The sequence below is a fragment of the Montipora foliosa genome, chromosome 6 (genome assembly GCF_036669935.1).
Source record: "Montipora foliosa isolate CH-2021 chromosome 6, ASM3666993v2, whole genome shotgun sequence".
Lineage (NCBI taxonomy): Eukaryota > Metazoa > Cnidaria > Anthozoa > Scleractinia > Acroporidae > Montipora > Montipora foliosa.
This window is the reverse complement of record NC_090874.1, coordinates 6,388,660-6,406,159: the sequence shown is the minus strand read 5'-3', so window position 1 is coordinate 6,406,159 and position 17,500 is coordinate 6,388,660. Positions and strand designations below refer to the sequence as shown.

At 40.0% G+C, this 17,500-nt stretch overlaps 2 protein-coding genes across 2 annotated transcripts in view; both read right to left on the bottom strand.

The window, feature by feature from the left end:
• LOC138006505 (uncharacterized) overlaps window positions 1–8,350 on the bottom strand; it is a 15,752-nt gene extending 7,402 nt beyond the window's left edge. Inside the window, exons 1-5 of the mRNA XM_068852869.1 lie at window positions 8,192–8,350; window positions 4,495–5,003; window positions 3,442–3,616; window positions 1,393–1,606; window positions 152–293 (exon numbers count right to left, since the gene is read on the bottom strand). Coding sequence (XP_068708970.1) covers window positions 152–293; window positions 1,393–1,606; window positions 3,442–3,616; window positions 4,495–5,003; window positions 8,192–8,272 — 1,121 coding nt within the window. The 5' untranslated portion in view covers window positions 8,273–8,350. The remainder of the gene's footprint in view (window positions 1–151; window positions 294–1,392; window positions 1,607–3,441; window positions 3,617–4,494; window positions 5,004–8,191) is intronic.
• A 938-nt stretch (window positions 8,351–9,288) lies between these two features.
• On the bottom strand, window positions 9,289–15,612 carry LOC138006503 (retinoid-inducible serine carboxypeptidase-like). Its single transcript, XM_068852867.1, has 2 exons — window positions 15,127–15,612; window positions 9,289–10,563 (listed from the first exon to the last, which is right to left on the bottom strand). The coding sequence occupies exons 1-2, from the start codon at window positions 15,518–15,520 to the stop codon at window positions 9,599–9,601; spliced, it is 1,359 nt and encodes a 452-aa protein (XP_068708968.1). The 5' UTR covers window positions 15,521–15,612; the 3' UTR covers window positions 9,289–9,598.
• Between the last annotated feature and the right edge of the window lie 1,888 nt (window positions 15,613–17,500).

Below are 17,500 nucleotides of genomic sequence, written 5' to 3'. Positions count from 1 at the left end.
CCGGCAAAACTTTTCATGCGCTAATGCTATCGTAGACGTCGTCAACTGACTCGAATCGAGCTGATCCACTCACGACCTTTCGTCTGTAAGAGTCATCACATCACGTCATACTTTCTCTAAATACTAGTAATTATAGCCTTGAAGAACTTACTTAAGCTCTCCATGTGGTACCCAACCCTTGCCTCCCATTCTTCCCTCGTGTGGTGGAGCGCCGTTGGCATAGGATGATGCTGTGATCTGGTCATTACTGATACTTCTTGCTTCCATACCCAAGGCATCGTCACAAGAGGATTCTAATAAAAAAAGAAATCATATCTGGCAATGTTTTATCCAGGCCTGCATAAACGTGGGAACCTTTTCCCCATTCAGGATCGAACTGAATCCCCCTGGGTCACTTAGCCACTTGACCACCTTGGGTTATGGGTCTTTTTCGATATATTAGCTGAATATTTGATATTTTGAAAATGGCTTATTGACCAAAGATCGATTCCCGGCCGAAGTAGTGAAATACAGTTTTTCAGGTTCTTGGCATGCAACTGACTGACCATTTAGGTTGTTTCATAACTGTGCTGATTGTTCGTCGAGCAAAACGTTTCATATCTACAGTCCCAACGTGTGACTTTCATATATTCTGCAACATTCAACACTGGCACGTCAACGCAAGTATAAACTTTTCGATATTGATTGCGGTCACACTTGAGAGAAACACAGAGTAACACTGCTGTTGACACTACTCTAGTGTCAAATCTCTCGTGTTTTGAATCCCTTGGGGAACACTGAATAATAGAGCTTGATTCAACACTAGTGCTAACTCCCGAATGCGACTGCAACCATTAAACAATAGTTTGCAACTAATCTCTAGAGACACAGACAACAACGCTGCAATGTACAATTGCTGGTGGATGAACAAAAGGAGCTAATGAGAAATCTTTTGTTTTCGTCCGCCAAACGTGAAAACCATAAATGAAACCATAAATGAAACTGGCAAGAACAGCGTTAACCCCTTAAGCCCTTATTAGCCAGAGTACAATCTATAAGTGGTACTATTGGGACTGGTTAAAGTTCGGGAATTGAAAGAAAGAAGTGACGATGGCACAGTCAGTTAGCGCGCGGCCCTGGTGCAAGAGGTCCTGAGTACAATTCCCGGATTTGACGTCCTTGTTTCAGCTTTGTCAGTTGAATTATTATTACGAGTTATCGGCGTTGAATGTGGTTACTTTGCCTTATTTACTTTTACATGGTGATGTTGACTGGTGTTTTTGAACGCATGCGCAGGGCAAGCAAATCTACCGTTTTTGCTCATAAAAATCTGTTTTATTGCCATTTATGTTTGCCTTCAGCTTCCTAAGACTGAAAAGCGTGTAAATGAAGAAAAAATAGAATTGAACTTACGTTTGACATAATACTTGAAATGAACGGTTGCTGGTTCTTCGTTGGTAAACTCCCTCGAGCCTGATGAGGAGCTGCACGTATTAATTGACCCATTGTACCTGACTACAACATGGGTGGTGCAGTCATGGATTTTGCCGTCTTGATTCATCTTGTGTTTATCAAGATTAAATGTACATCTGAGATCAACCCATTCCGAGAACTTAAGTTGTCCAAACTGAAAAACAAAGTCAAAATATATGTTCAACACAAAAAGGAAGCTAAGATTCCATCACTTGATTGTTAAATCTACTTTCAGTCTTGGGCATTCGTCAGTCGGGGATAAGGGAGGGTAGGGATGGGGAGGGAGGGGGTAGGGATGGGGAGGGGCTAGGAGTAGATCGTGAATTTAATTTTGCCCAAACATGCATTGAATTGGGGTTTTTTAGTTAAACATCCAAGAAGAAAATGGCGCCTGTATAATAAATAACATCTCCAAATTATTAAACGCTCTTGCGTTCTCGGATAAGAACGATGAACAGTTAACCACTTTCTACACTTTTCTAGGAATTTTTTTTGCAAACTTGAAGGAAAGACCACAGGCAAAAACGACGTCATTTCAAAATATAAAATATTTTTTATGGGTTGTTGTTCTCACTCCGCGATTATTCCAACTCTTTTAATATGGCACCCAAAAAAGTGCCCGAGTTGCCTAGCAGTGGAATTGGGCGGGATTGTACAGCGCTTAAGAATACGAAAGATATGTCTTCCATGAAACTTTAAATTTGGTCTTTTCACGTCTTTGTTTGCAAGCGATGTATATAATATTTAGGGATGCAGGGATGGCGCAATGATGAGATCACTCGCCTCCTACCAATGTTCATGCCTGGGCTCGATTCCCATACACGACGTCACATGTGAATTGACTTTGTTGGTATCTGCTCTCTCTGCGCATTGATCACACATATTCTTGGCTTTTGACGTTCCCGTTGTGGCCGCCTTATTTCGTGCGTTTTCTAATTAGGGAGTTAAGGAACGATGGCGGTTATGCCGAAAAAAAAATTCGCTTTAAAATATAACTTAGGTCCAGGTGACGGTAGCGGTGCTGGTGGCGGTAACGCGATAGGTATTTCGTAAGTATTCCATCTCTTTCAGGTTGTACAATATCGGCGAAATATCCTACAACTGATTTGTGTGAACGGTTTTGAAGTAGACAGAAAATGAAAAAAAATCATTTCTGAATGCTCGCGTTGTTGTGAAAACCAGAAATTTCTTCTTTTCAAGTTTCTGTTTTGTCGAGTACGGGACAGAAATGTATAAAAATGCCTGCGGTATGTCTGGCACGTGCAGCGCGACCATTTTCCCGCTATAACCAATAAAATTAGATACCATGTTGTTAAGCTCTTCAACCCGAATGTAAGTAATATAATAGTTGGGGTCACACACAACTTGGGTTTGAGTCTTTCCGGAGGGTAAAGGGCTTGGGTTTGGTTCAGCTCAGGTTTCATGTTACCCTTCGGGATGCCGTTACACAGCAATATAAAAGACTTCCCTCAAGGCAAAATAATAGGGTATAATTAATATGATTAGGGGTTTTTGTGTATAAACTACGTTCTGCTTTACGATTGGCCAAGCCACCTCAGGGAGCAGATAATCCGTACTTTTCAGTCCAGGAACTGTTATGGGAAGTTCTTTTAATTTTGACGTATCTATGGAAATAACCCTAGAGCAGTTTCGGTCTAGAAAAAGCGGTTACACACAAAAACGTTCTTGCTCGTGGGCAAACGGTATTTACCGATGGGTAAATTAAAAATCTAGTGTAACCACAACTATAATTGTCAGTAAAGACGTACACGAAATCGCGAAAGAGACTACATCCGCAATAGAAACCAATTTCCACAACCGAAACACAAAATGAACAAAAATAACAATGCGCAGGCAGAAACCAAATTCGATTTTCAGTCTGACTAAAGTAACTAAGTAAATATGACCAAAGTTGACTGCAAATACCAAAATTCGTGACATGAAGGTCAGAAAATTCGTCACCTTTTTCTCTATCTGTCACACCCTTACCTTTATAGTTATCATGTCTGTGGTCTTGGTCACGACCGCCTCAACCGAGCTGGCCAATTGAACACAGCTGTGTAGCGACAGGACGGGAGGTAAAGGCCATTCAATTATTCCACTAACAACTTCCTCCGTGGTGAGGTCCGAGTGAGACAATCGAAGTCGCAAATCCACTGTATCACTGTAGGTATATCAGGTAAATTTGGAAATTAACAAACTCGGATTATTATGTTCTGCGTCAATGCTGCCTGGTTGCAGTGTTACCAATTCTGGTGCAGTGTGTCTTTTTCAGTTATTTAAGCAACCGATGCAGTTGCTACGGTGTCAATGCCAGTTATAACTTATTTTAAACATTCCGGGAAATTTTTTGGGAAAACTTAAGTTTAATAGAAAACCCTAAGAAAAGGGTTACTGGAAATTACTAGTCAAGTTTTTTACCTACATCCTGATTTACGTTCTGCAAAACAAAATCACTTTTTGAACTTTCAGTGCATCCTCCTCTTCCATGACTGTTGAATTTCAAAGTATTCCCCTGTTAGCTATTATAGCAGAGGAGCTTTAGCGTTTTGACTGAAGTGAACGGCTTCGAAGTAAGCTTGCTTCCCATCTGATAAGTTATATCTTCCTTCCTACGCATTGATCACGGATCTTTCTCCCACATTGGTCGATTTATTGGCAGTCAATGTTTTGGAAATTATTTGACAGTTATTCCATGAGCGCTCGACGGTTGAATATGAGATGGCAAATAGCCAACGAGGCGCGTAGCTTAGCGCCGAGTTGGGTATAACCAGTCTAATATCCAAACAGCGCAAAAAGTATAATTGTTTTATTATCATTTCATTTTTTAATTAACTCCTGGACACTTGGAGATTAAAGTTTCCAGCTGCATGGCAACACTTGACGCACTCAGTTTCCATATTAGGTCATAGGGTATTCGAGCTGATAACTGAGATTGAGTGAACCAATCAGAAAGCTAGCCAATATCCAAGGTAAAAAATTTAATAAATTATAATAGACTAAGTAAGCATTAACTTAAAAAACAATCGTATTAAATCATACTTTGTTACCACTCTCTGGTATCCAAGATCTGGCCAAATTTCGACTTTCAAATCTGGCTTGCTGCTCGCTGGATTAACAGTTTGGATTGCCATTTGCGAAGCCCAAATCGAATGGTTCTTGTATTCAACTCCAAGGCTCACCCACTGTTTTCCTCCATTGACAACATGAGCATGATTCATAACCTGAACCTCAAAGTTGATCTTAAGCTCAGTGCTGTTTTCAGACGATGCGCGAGTGACGTTTCCAAAGTTGAACATGGCAATGTCGTGCAAGCTATCGTTTCCTGAAGACGTCAGTTTTGTTGTGTTATTACTTGTTGTTAGTTGTTCACTTGCAAAAGTGAACGCTGCCTCTGTGAGTCGCAAAATCGCGGTGCCATTGAAAGGAAGTTTGATTTTTGCCTTCAGTGGTGTAGATTCAGGAATCTCCATCGTAAAGTTGAATTGGACCTTGCGACCTGTAAACTGCCATTCTGTGGATCTTTGAAGGCCAAACCTAAATTCGGAGGCCTGGAAATATATTATAGTTTAAATTAAAGACCCTCTAACTCTTATTTTTCCCCGTTTTTTAACTTTTCGTTTAAATATCTATAGTGTTTGGAGTGTAGTTCTTCAAAAAATTTCCCTCATAATGTATTCACGCGTTTTAGCGGCCCTTTGATTTATGTTCCAAAAGTCGGGTCTTGGTAACTAATGACGTCAGAGAATTTCATTCTGAATCGTCAGAACATTCACTAGCATCCGAAGGGTAACTATGTCCGACATTTCCAAAAAGATTTAACAAAAAGCTCTGGATTTTCAACAAAACTTCTTACACTTTAGCACATTTCTTCAGTTTCTGAAGAGATGCGAACAAGTAACTTCTTTGACGTCATTAGTTACCAGGACCCCACTGGCTCGGCCAACATTTTTTTGCGTTTAAATCAAAATCTCGCTAAAAGGCGTGGATACACTATGAGGGAAAATTTTTATGAAGTACTACACTCCAGATACTGTAGATTTTTTAACGAAAAGTTAACAAAACGTGGACAAAAAAAAGGGGGCATAGGAAACTTTAAGATTTATGCTAGATAACCGATCAGAACAGTTTTTAGATATCCGTGTGCAGAGGACTTACAAGGCTAAACCAAAATAATTGATAGCTGGTCATGGCAAAAAAGTCAAGGAACAAGACTAATTGCACGGCAAATTTCTTCACCTGTCTCAGTTTACTTCATCTCTTTCGTGCATTTGGCAGCGAATTAATGGTATATGAGCCAACAGACCAATTTCGATATAGTAAAATTCAGTCCTAAACAAAAGACATCATCTCGAGGCTCTGAGGATCTTTAGATTAATTCCCCAGAACCTCGAGATGATGACCCTTTGTTTAATACTGAATTTTAATACATTGAAATTGGTCTATTCAGTGCATGTGTCAATTCAGCGCATGTGCCAATCTGTCCTGGTGACGGTATTTTATTGACAACATGTTGTTGTGTGATCCACTGTCCACAGATGACCAGTTGACAGATGCCCCCACTATGGGTGGTTTGCAACCAATCTCTAGAGACACAAATAACAATAGGGGTATCCAATGGTTTCATTCAATTTAAAAGTGCTCGCAAAATTTGGCCTTTGCTCGAATTGCTCGCAAAAATTACACGGGCGCTCGCTTGCTCTTGCTCGCCAATTTTTTGAAAGTGCTCGCATGCTCGGATTCTTGTTAAAATGTGCTCGATTGCTCGAAATTTCAGTACTCTTTTACCTTCAGAGCTCGTATTGGAGCTTGTCAGCTGATCTATAGGGCTATAATTGGTTAGATTCTAGAAGTCTCCAAATAAATAAAGCTTCATTGCATTGAACATGATCTTTTTAAGTCAATCAGCGGGAAACCAGTTTGTCGATCATTGAACCCGAAGCCCAAAATGCTTATGCATGCGAATGCATGCATGCGAAGCCCAAAATGGTTAGACTGAATGTCACCGACGTTATTTACATTTCGTAAGAACTATATAACAAAAAAAACCATACCTTCCATTTTAGCGTCGGGTTAGACAGAGATAGAAAACTTTAGATCACGGGCTTTGGATCTAGTAGACAGTGAGTAGATCTCCTTGAGAGATTTGAGAGCTCTTGAAGTTCTTGAGTATCCACCCACTTACTCACGTGAAACTACGTGACGTAATTTGGCATCAAGCAGAGAACAATTGGGCTGTAAGCTGCTGGGATTGGTTGAACCGTACCGCCCTAGCTTTGCACCTATTCTTCTGTTTTGGAGGTGTCAGTCAGATTATATGCTATTACTTGGCGAAAATTCCGGCTAGCAAAAAATTTACGAACTACTCAAAGTGCTCGCTGCTCGCCATCTATATTTTTCTAAAGTGCTCGAGACTCGCCATCTGTATTTTCTCAAGTGGTCGCTGCCCGCAAGAAAAAAATTGACAACTGCTCGTGCTCGCAAAAATAAACACACTGCTCGAATGCTCGCGAATGCTGACGAAGACCATTCGATACCCCTAACAATGCTGCAATGTACAAATTGCTAGCGGACGAACAAAATGAACTAATGAGAGATCTTTTGTTTTCGTCCACCAACATGGTGGCGATGACATAACGTGAAACCTGCTGTTCGGTTCACTCAGAAGGAAAACGAACAAGAAAACGAGGAAAGATCTTAATCGAACCTAAACATTTTGCATTAAATCACGTGGTATTTGGTGACTTCGGTCCGGAGAGCCTAACTCATGTGCAAGAGATGACTGAGAGTTTCAATTTGTTCAGATCGTTTGTTGTTAGATCACTTTTCTCAAAGACTTTTCTTCATGAGTAACTAATGATACATTACTTACAGACAATACGGGAGAAACACAAAGTTCGCTTGCAGGTTAAACTTGCGCGATGAAAACTAGTTGAGTCTTTTATAAATGAATTTTTGGAAACTGATCCTCTCCAAAATTAAAACTAAGAACAGCTGCAGAATATTGACTTTGGATACGCGCACAGAACAAGTTATGGAGCCAATGAAAACAATATTGAGATTAGCGGGAATAAATAATTAACGGTTTAACGCAAACTGTGTAGATTATCCATACTGAAAGTGAAATTCCGTTTAGCTCAGGTTTGGAGTCTCTGACATAATATCGCGAAATTAAATTCCCTTTTAAAGTAGTGAGTGCAGGATTAGTAATTCGTCTTCAGTTGAAAATTATCATCATTTTTAGGACTAATCGGCACTAGTTTTGAATTTGAATTTTGATCACCTTCATTATATTATTAGTTTAGGGTACAAGATCGACGATGCGATAATTCATCTTACCTTCTAAACACCATTAAGCACAATTACTATCACTTCTAAGTTAGGGACAACTCGCAAAGCGCTTCAATTTACAGTTTCAATTCGCATGCATGACCGCGGCAAGCCCTAGTGATTTAACCTTCACGCTGAAATTATAGGATTGCCTTATCAGGACATGAAGTGAAATATCCCTATTTTTGAAGCACACTTTTGGTAATTTATTTTGGAAATTTGCTCTTACGTTCGCGACAAAAAAAAAACAGCTTAAAATGTTTCGCAGCCGATGGCTTCGATTCAGTGTTTATCGTGCATGCAAGGATCGTTTCTTGTGTCAGAACGGGAAGTTAAGAACTGAAACAACCTACGTATACAATCAACTAGTTTTTGCTGTTTAAGTTTGTGTGCGGAAAAAAAGTCTTACCTCACAAAAAGAAGTTATTAGCTCAAGAAACAATAAGAAAGCTGCAATCTTGTGACAAAAAAGTAGATTTCCTTTCTCCATCACTGCTTTCCGAGAGAGTGCCTTAATGCAACTAAATTCGACTTGAAGTGGCCCAAAACTATTCAATTATTAACGAGATATTTATGAGAAGTTGCCGTTAGAAGTTATTATGCAAGAGCGACATAATATGACTTGATTAATTTAAGGAAGCCCTTTCAACTCCGCTTTTAAAATGACATCTCTGATGTTTTACTTATTTACGCATTTGGCGCCAGTACGCCTTCGATACTGTTTTTCCAAATAACTTTCCATATTGCATGTTTAATGCACTGCATGTGCATTGAAAAAACACATAAGTAACGTCAAAGTCGGAAAAAATGGCTTAATCCTTCACAATAACAATTTTCAGTATCAAGAAAACCGCTTTTTTTCCCGGGGTAACAGCTTAATTAATGAATTAAAAATATCGAATTCTTCTTGACATGAAAATACAGTTATGATGAGCCAAGTTCGATGAGCCAACTTCTTTTGCTGTCTAAAATCTGCGGGCAGTCAGTCATGGATAGCCTTGTCATGCATAAATACAAAGAACCGCATCCACGAATTCGTACGGTTGTCATGAGTGGTTAAAAAAACAATTCAGCAGTGCAGGTTGATAAGTTGTTCTAGTATTCTGCATAGCAACAGTAATGATACCCTGCGGATGACAGGTGACAGAAATATTTACTTTAGCTAAGAAAAAAGCCGTAATGTCATCTTATGTCTATGAAAATATAGTTCAAGATCTCCTGTTACTATCCTAAGCGTGAAGCAGCATTATTGAGAATAAATCAACGGATTATTCCTAGCTTTAGCTTAAGCAGTCCACGCGGCGTGGCCCACATATTTTCATCTTGTGCTGACAACATGCGCATACCGTAGTAAGAGATGAGCTACACCTATGGACCACTTTCATAAATGGCGACCCATTTAATGTTCCATTGTATTCATGTTAATTTGACCTAATGGCCTCATTTTTGTTTTAAAGATTTCTTACAGCACACCCCAAAGACAATAACACGTCAAAGTTATTTTTTAAAAGGTTTATTCTAGAAAACCAGATGCCATCTGTTATCAAATAATAGGTATAACACAGAAAATTGGCGGTGGGGTGGGCCAGGATCTGCTTGGGAGAAGACAGCCTTGTTTCAAAGATGACGCATTTCAAAAATTCATTTACAATAGGCTAGTTGACGCGCCGACCTCTCAAAATATCACTCCCGGCTGCAAGACTTACACCCTCCCTAATGAAAAAACAGCTTGTGTCAATCCAAAAAAGTGAAATACTTATTACATTCTCAGCGAGTACTTGTGATAGTTAAAAATACCAATTTTCTAAGAAAAAGTTTACTTGAGTATATTTATCAGCATTTCCAAAGCCATCTCTGGTGCATCCTTAGGAACCATATGCCCAGCTTTAAGTATATAATACAGCTCGAAGTTCTTAAATGCTTTCAAAAATCCAGCAGTGTGTTTAGTGGGGATTTTAGATGATGCCTGGACATACAATGGTTTTCTGGAAGAATTAGAAAACTGAGGCAGATAATCCCAGTTAAGCTTTTTAATCCACGACTCTGCACCAAGTATACCACAGATCATGTCAAGTTGGCCTTCATAGACAACCACTTTGACTCCATCTCTGAGAAGTTTGCTGACATCTGATAAAACAGATGATGGGATATCCAGTTTTTGAGCTTGTGCGACCATGCCTGATTGACCACCCCACGTGACAAAATCTGGTATTATCTTAAGCTTCTTTCTGATTGGACCATTCATGAGCTCAAAGAGAGAATCACTGTGGGTTCTTGCTATGTAGCGAGGAAACCGTTTCTGATGGGGTGAAAGTCTTAAAATGTGCTTGTAGATAGAGGCAAACTTATCAAAATCTGGAGTGTTATGCCTCAGAACATAATAAACATCCACATTGTCAGTTGCACTTGCAATAAGTTTGTTTTGCAGGTCATTCAAATACATGGCAGTCTCGTAATCTCCTTCCTCTGTTGCTTTTGCAATTTTCCCAGCCACATCCTGGACTCTGTGAAAATCTTTCTCATCCAAGAGAGAAAGAGAATATAGATAGGGTCCATAGGAGAGAACAGTTTCAGGAAAAGAAATCAAAGAATCGCCAAGAGCTATTCCCATGAACTTGCACTGAATCGTTTCCTCTTGAATGGCTTCATATAAGGCAACGCCAAAAGCAGACACCATTTTGCCACCGTACGATTCCCCCGCCATGTAAAATGGAATGGTCTCAAAAACGGGCAGCTTTTCAAGAAAGGCTCGAAAGAAAATCATGAAGTCAGATGTTATACCTAAAACGGAAAATTAAACAAACAAGTAGGTAATTATCACAGATGATGCGTTGCAGAATGGAATGACACAAACAATTTCTTCCCAATTTTCTGCAAGCAAAAGTCAAGGTGATACATTGAATCAACAAGGCTGGAAATCCAACGATGTAGTCCCAAGCTAGTAGGAGCCGAAGGATACACGACGCTTTGCTACAAATGTTAAGCAATTTGAGTATACAAATAGCGACAGCGAACTACTATCTGTTCCATTTGAATGAAAAACATATTGCCGTGAGTGGGAATCAAACCCGCGTCCCCCTGGTTACTAGTCGGGTGTACTAACCACTGCACTATCACGACAACCCTGCTTCCCCGGCGTTTAACATTCAGGAACGGGACGTATATCGGATCATCCGAGGATGATTCATAGGCTACCAGCTAGTAACAAATTATATTTTCAAACCCGCGTCCCTCTGGTTACTAGTCGGGTGTGCTAACCACTTGGGACTACATCGTTGGATTTCCAGCCTTGTTGATTCAAAAATACAATTTGTTACTAGCTGGCAGCCTATGAATCATCCTCGGATGATCCGATGTACGTCATGTTACTGAATGTTAAACACCGGAGAACCCCGTGGCTAACTAATAACCTCACTGATTGCTGGGTTACCAGCAGGGTTGTTGTGATGGTGCAGTGGTTAGTACACCCGACTAGTAACCAGGGGGACGCGGGTTCGATTCCCACTCACGGCAATATGTTTTTCATTCAAATGGATCAGTTAGTAGTTCACTGTCGCTATTTGTACACTCAAATTATATATATATATATAATCCAGGTGATGTGATCAACAAAAGGTATGCCTTGGCGTTTTATTACTAACTAGTTTCATACCGCACAAGAAGATTAGTGCTGGGATGGCGCAGTGTGGTGGGAGGCGTGGCCCGGGATCGATTTCCAGATTTGGCGTCATAAGTGGGCTGAGATTGTTGGTTCTCTACTCTGAACCGAGAGGGTTTTCTCCTGGTACTCCCGTTTTCTCCGCTCCTCAAAACCCAACATCTGACTTGGCTTGCGTCAATTGTTAATTCAGTTTACAGTGTCCCCAATTAGTGCTCCAGCGCTAGAACGACTAGACACTGTTATGGAATCCTTCAATCAACATTAGATTATTTTGTCCTTGTTCTCCATTTAAGTTTCGTTGCTCGAGCTCTCTTCGTCATAATCAATGTAATCTTGCTGTAATTCCTGTAGAGTATCCTTCAAGTTGGTGCAGTCGTCCTTGTAACTCGCGAAGAAACGCTGTTTGTATTTGTTACGTATTTCTCTGTTTGATGTCGTGGCCTCCACTTCAATAACAACTTTAACTGGAATTTCCAACCCTCCTTGCACAAGAGGTGATCTTCGGTGCTTCTTATTCATAACTGCCGCGTAACTTAGCAAAATAACTGAGACTGAGTGTTCGGTAACGCAGATCATAATTTTTTGCAATTTTCCTGAAATTTAGTTTCTTAACTTTTTCGGCGCCAAATCTCCGCGAAATCTGCTTTTTTTAATTTTGCGAAATTAAATTCCCGCAAAATAAGTACCAATAAAGTACTAACTTCCAGTGCAGTTCTGATAGTTTGAAAAACTTAGTGGACAAATTGAATTTATGACGAAAGATATATATATTTAACGTGAATTCGAACTTGCATTTTTTTGTTGATCTGAATCTCCCTCAATCTTACAACGATGCCAAAAATCATCCTCTCTTGTCAATACTTAAGTTTTCAACGTGTCAACTGATTAGGTAATTATTGCAAGCGTTAAATGTTAAAATAAGTGTAGTCAGGAACCCATGACCCGGAGCCTACAGCTCCCATACTGGGCCTATGTAACGGCATTTTTACAGACCGATCTATTTTTAGACTATCTTTTCAGGAAAAAACAAAGGCAGTTTCGGTTCGGTGACCCTATGACGTCCGATTAATTTCTTGTAATTGGTCATTGGGCTCCTGTGGGAGTCTCATTCGCGGGAAATTCAATCTAAAAATAAATCGGTCTGTGAAAACGCCGTGACACGAACACAGTAGAGTTGTAGGCTCCGGGTCATGGGTTCCTGGCGTAATATTTACCCAGGACGCTCCATTCACCCGTAAGTGATTTTCAGGGAGGTCCTGCATCCGATCAAAGTGGAATTTAGAAATGTTAGTGTTTAAGAAGAAGGGGAAAGCTGAGAACCCGGAGAAAAATCTCTCGTAGCAGAGTAAAGAACCAACAACAAACTTAACCCACAAACGGCCACGAGTCCGGAATGTAACCCGGGCCACATTGGTGGGAGGCGATTACTATATCCACTAAGACATCCCTACTTTCCTTCACACTGACTATCGGTGCTTTTGAAATGTGCGGCTAACAGACTCAAATACTGTTTACTATGAGTAATCAGTGATTTGAAGTGCGTTCGTAGGGAGTACTTTGAAGGTTAGAAAGACTAGGTGAGCCGAGATGCCATGATGTCTTCAAGAAAAGAGCACGAGGTTCACTATCATCCTTTGAGCATATGAGGTAGCACGTTTGACTTAATTCAACATTGCGCTGAAAAAGCAGACGAAAGAATAACGAAAACTTGCTCAAGTTCACCCCATGCACAGGATACCCAATATTATAAATTGCGTTCTTCAGGAGCCCATGGGCAGCTGCGTTCTCCTAATGCCGAACGCAATTACCGCTATTTGAAATGGGTGCGTAAAACGTGACGGTCAATTATCGATTTTTTATTCCTCGACCGGCTTCCGGTCATTAAAACCCTTCAATGATCCAAACTACTGGACAAATCCCTATGGGATGCCGTTTTATCCAAACACGTCTTGTCATATATAAAAGTTGTTGCAATAAAACTTGTCACACCATACATAAAATATAACTTGTCACACAAACGCTTATTGGAACCCAGTACCGCGCCAAAAGGCAAGAACAAGGCGATGAACATTAGAAAGATGGCTACTCAGAGAGACCTCGTTGAGAGACTATAAAGTCTTGCTGGTGGTCTTAGAGACCAAAACAGAGTGGAAAGGCAAAGAGGTAATAAATAAATGAGTTACTTTGTCGATTATTAGAGCAAAGTGAGGCAATCACCATCGGCAGCCTAAGTTACGCGAAGTCGTCATTTCAACAGCTCTGCGTCGCTGATGTCCTTATTGCCAGCAACCCGGAACGGTTTGCTACAAGAAGAACAATGAAGCTGGGCCTTAGTGATCATGATTTGATCTCTGCTATACGGAAGCAGAAGACCATTAGACCTCAACATGTAAGCTCATTGAATATCGTAGTATGAAGGGCTTCGACAATGATCGTTTCCTAGATTATCTTGGTAAAATCCCCTGGCATACTGCATGTATCTTCGATGAAATTGATGATATTTGTGTACACTGGTACCAGCTGTTCATCGATGCAGTGGACCAGCAGATGCCATACAAAAAGAAGTATATGCGGGGAGACCAGCTGCCGTGGATAACCCCTGGGATCTCCCACTGCAATCCACTACACTTCAAGCTCTTTTCAGACCGCGTCAAACCATCTCTGGAGTATTAATTATAAGAAAGATGAAGTTGTCGGGTTTAACTATAGACCGTTTTCACTGTCACACAACAAAAAAAATCGAAACCGAAAACTTGGAATGTTGCAGGAGAAAAATTCACCAATTCTCAGGTCTGTGCGCTACAGCGTTTCTGAGTCATTTGTCAAAGCGTTTTACGCAACTTTATAGGGTTTTTAATCCTTTATTATATCTCTCAGATAGTACGCGCGCTGTAATTGGCTAAATTAGCGGGCCGTATTCTACAGTACGGCCAGCTGTACAGCCCGCTAAATTTAAAATTTCGACAAAACATCATCTAGCGAGTTTTTCATGTCATTTCTGTTGCATAAACTTGTACTGAAAACTGTTTGAATCTTGCAAGCAACTATTTCAAACTTAACAGCCAAGAAAATTTAGTTTTTGGGATTTTGGCACGGCATTCTTTGTGGCAGTTGAACCTTCCGCTTCACTTTGACTAGTTTCCTTGCCCGCGCGCCGGTTAATCTCAGAGATATAATAAATATCTTACTAACCTCGTTTTCTCGGTCCGTACTGTAAGTTACGGACCCTCGTTTTTTCCCGTTGATTTATGGCCCAAGCGCGAAGCGCACGGGCCATAAATCAAGCCGGCTGCCGATGGTGATCGGTCCGTAACTTACAGTACGGACCTCGAACTCGTTTAGTAAGAGGTATGGAAACTCAAATTCATCGCCTCGTTCTCGCCCTTTGATGCGGTACTGGGTTCCAATAGGCGTATTGCGTGACAAGTTTTATTGCAACAAGTTTTACATGGCTTGAAAAGTTTTATTGCAACAAGTTTTGTATATGGCGTGACAAGTTTTATATTTTCAAATGATGTTTTGTATACGACGTGACAAGTTTTATATTTTGTAGCAAGTTTTATGTATAAGCTAAGATGTTTTATTTAAAGAGCAATAAGTTTTATATATTTAATGATAAGTTTTATATATTACAAGAAGTATTTTTGATACAAACGGCATTCCATAAATCCCTTCCTTCTCACCTGAAATGTTTGTGGTTAGTGCGCCTTTATCGAGAACGTAGCTGTAGCCACAACCAACCGGATTGTCCACAAAGAGAACGTTTGCTTCTTTGATCCCAGTTGTACTTCGCTTGTTCAGATTTACATCTAGTGGTCCTATCTCCTCAAAATTTCCAAATCCTGTCGAAGAGGCACCCGGCCCGCCTTGTAACCACAAAAGAAGGGGCTTGTCCTTTCGTGGAACAGAATCACTGGTGTCTGCTCCATACAACAACCAAAACATGTATGCTCCTTCCCTAACTTCCACATATCCACAGCTTTCATCTGGTATTTCTGAGGGCAATGAAGACTCAGTGTTCGAAAAAATTGAGGAAATTGCCAACGTCAATATCGTCAAGGAATGGAAAAAAATCATTTTGCATTCATTGCGAATTAACGATTTCTGTAGCACAAATCTTTTTATACGGTGTGAAAATGAGTCATGTGCAACGCATGGGACATCTGAGAAGCATCCTGTTTCCGGAAAACACTCTTATAAAAGGAAACAAGATGCAAATACTTTAACGTGACGTCATCACAATTAGAAAAATGAGGAATTCTTAATCCTTTTGAGATTTAGTTTAGTTAGTTATTAAAACAGCTGAATTTTCAGTTTGATAGGGTTTTTCGTCTTGTGATAAAGCAAGGTTGAATTTCTAAGCTTTTGCGTGACACGATATTTAAAATTGCGGCCGAGAATCCTATCCAAAGGTTTAATCAAAGTGCCACTGTCGTTACTCGTGGATATGAAAGTTACCGCGATTGTTTAAAATTGGCAGGCTGAAGTTTTCTTTACGCATTATCATTGATAGTTGGATAATTGTGTAACAGCACGGTGGGCTCTCATATGCAACTAGATACCCAAAATAATGCATGTATGTGAGGTAATTCCCTTTGCTGGAATTCAACCCTGTGAAATAAGTATACCATTTATCCAATAGGGATAAGATTACTCGTTAACACATCCTCAGCTGTACCATGTGTTCAAAGTTCGTTACACAAATGACAGGGTACTTTAGCATAAGGTCTGATTTTTGTTTGCCAGGTCATATTGTTAATGTTATCAGGTTTAGCAAGTAGAGCAGATCCATTCAGTAATATTAACACTTTTTGTGCCAGTTATACATTGCTCCAACAAACCTTGCGAATATTTATCACTATATTTGATACTGTTACACTTAGAAACAGATGATCTGAACCATAAATGATCACAGCAAGTTCATACATATTCAGGCACATGTGTTATCTTATCACGAAAAAGACTGAATCACTTTTGACATGGAATGTCTAATAGAGTCTTGACCTTGACAAATTTCAGTTTGGTTTAGCCTTAAGCTCTGCATAGCTTTTCTTAAATGGTTTTATGCTTTTCTGATATGTAGGTCTCCGATAAGTTCTGGATTGCTTGGATTTGATGGATTTGGATCAGTTTGATTTGTTCAAGTCGTATTCATGTGGATTTGATGACTCATAGCTTGCAGAACTTCGTGATAGCTTTGATAAACATTGGTATACTTTGATAGCTTCGGTGTTACTCTCCAAATGGCAGTCACCTTCCAAATGGAATTTATTTATTCCCCGTGAGCTTAGGGGATGAACATCACTGTCTTCTCACATTGTGTCTGTCGATTCCATTTCTACATGTATTAAAGTCTTCGCGTTGGTCGGTGAAAGGCGGTGCACAACTAATTGCATCAATCTGTACTTGTTCAGAATATTTTGCTTCACCTTCGAAGAGAGTCATTTCTTTTTTTCTTCCGTTTCAAGCTTCTAAATGCAGCGGAAGGTGCTCAAACACTTAAGTATAAAAGCGGCACACATCAATGGCGGCGCACAACCACGCGAACAGGAAGTCACAGCTGTCGTCACAGCTTTCTAAGCTGTGTTGTGATTATCCATCCTGATTGGTGATTGGCTTATTAGATCGAACTTCCGGTTACGCAGGAGTGATACATTTGCATAAAAAGAACCTCACCAAAACTCGTGGATATATCCACGAGTAAAAAGTGACGCCGGAAACCTGTAAAAACATCAGGAATTTAGTTTGGCTGTCTTCAACACTCTCTGCTGTATAATGAGCTAGCAAACATTCGTATAGACACGTCTCCTAGTATATTGGCTGTTTAGGCCACAAAAACACGAGGGAAATCGATGTTTTTATGCAACTGGCATGTTTTTCGAAAGCCGTCACCATGTCACGCACTGTAAAAAACTCTGAAATTCAAACTGCTCTATTTTCGAAACGAAGCGCGGTACCGAGATGAAAACATGCAAACAAATATATTTTTAAAACCTCTTGTAGCTGATCAAGATAAAAACTCAAAAAGCTCTTTAGTGTTGTGTTTTATTTTTTCTG

Excerpts from the sequence above, each read along its gene's own strand:
- LOC138006503 (XM_068852867.1), bottom strand. The coding sequence starts at position 15,520 with ATGATTTTTTTCCATTCCTTGACGATATTGACGTTGGCAATTTCCTCA. Across the intron at positions 10,564-15,126 it reads ACTAACCACAAACATTTCAG|GTATAACATCTGACTTCATG; the intron begins GTGAGAAGGAAG and ends TTTCCGTTTTAG.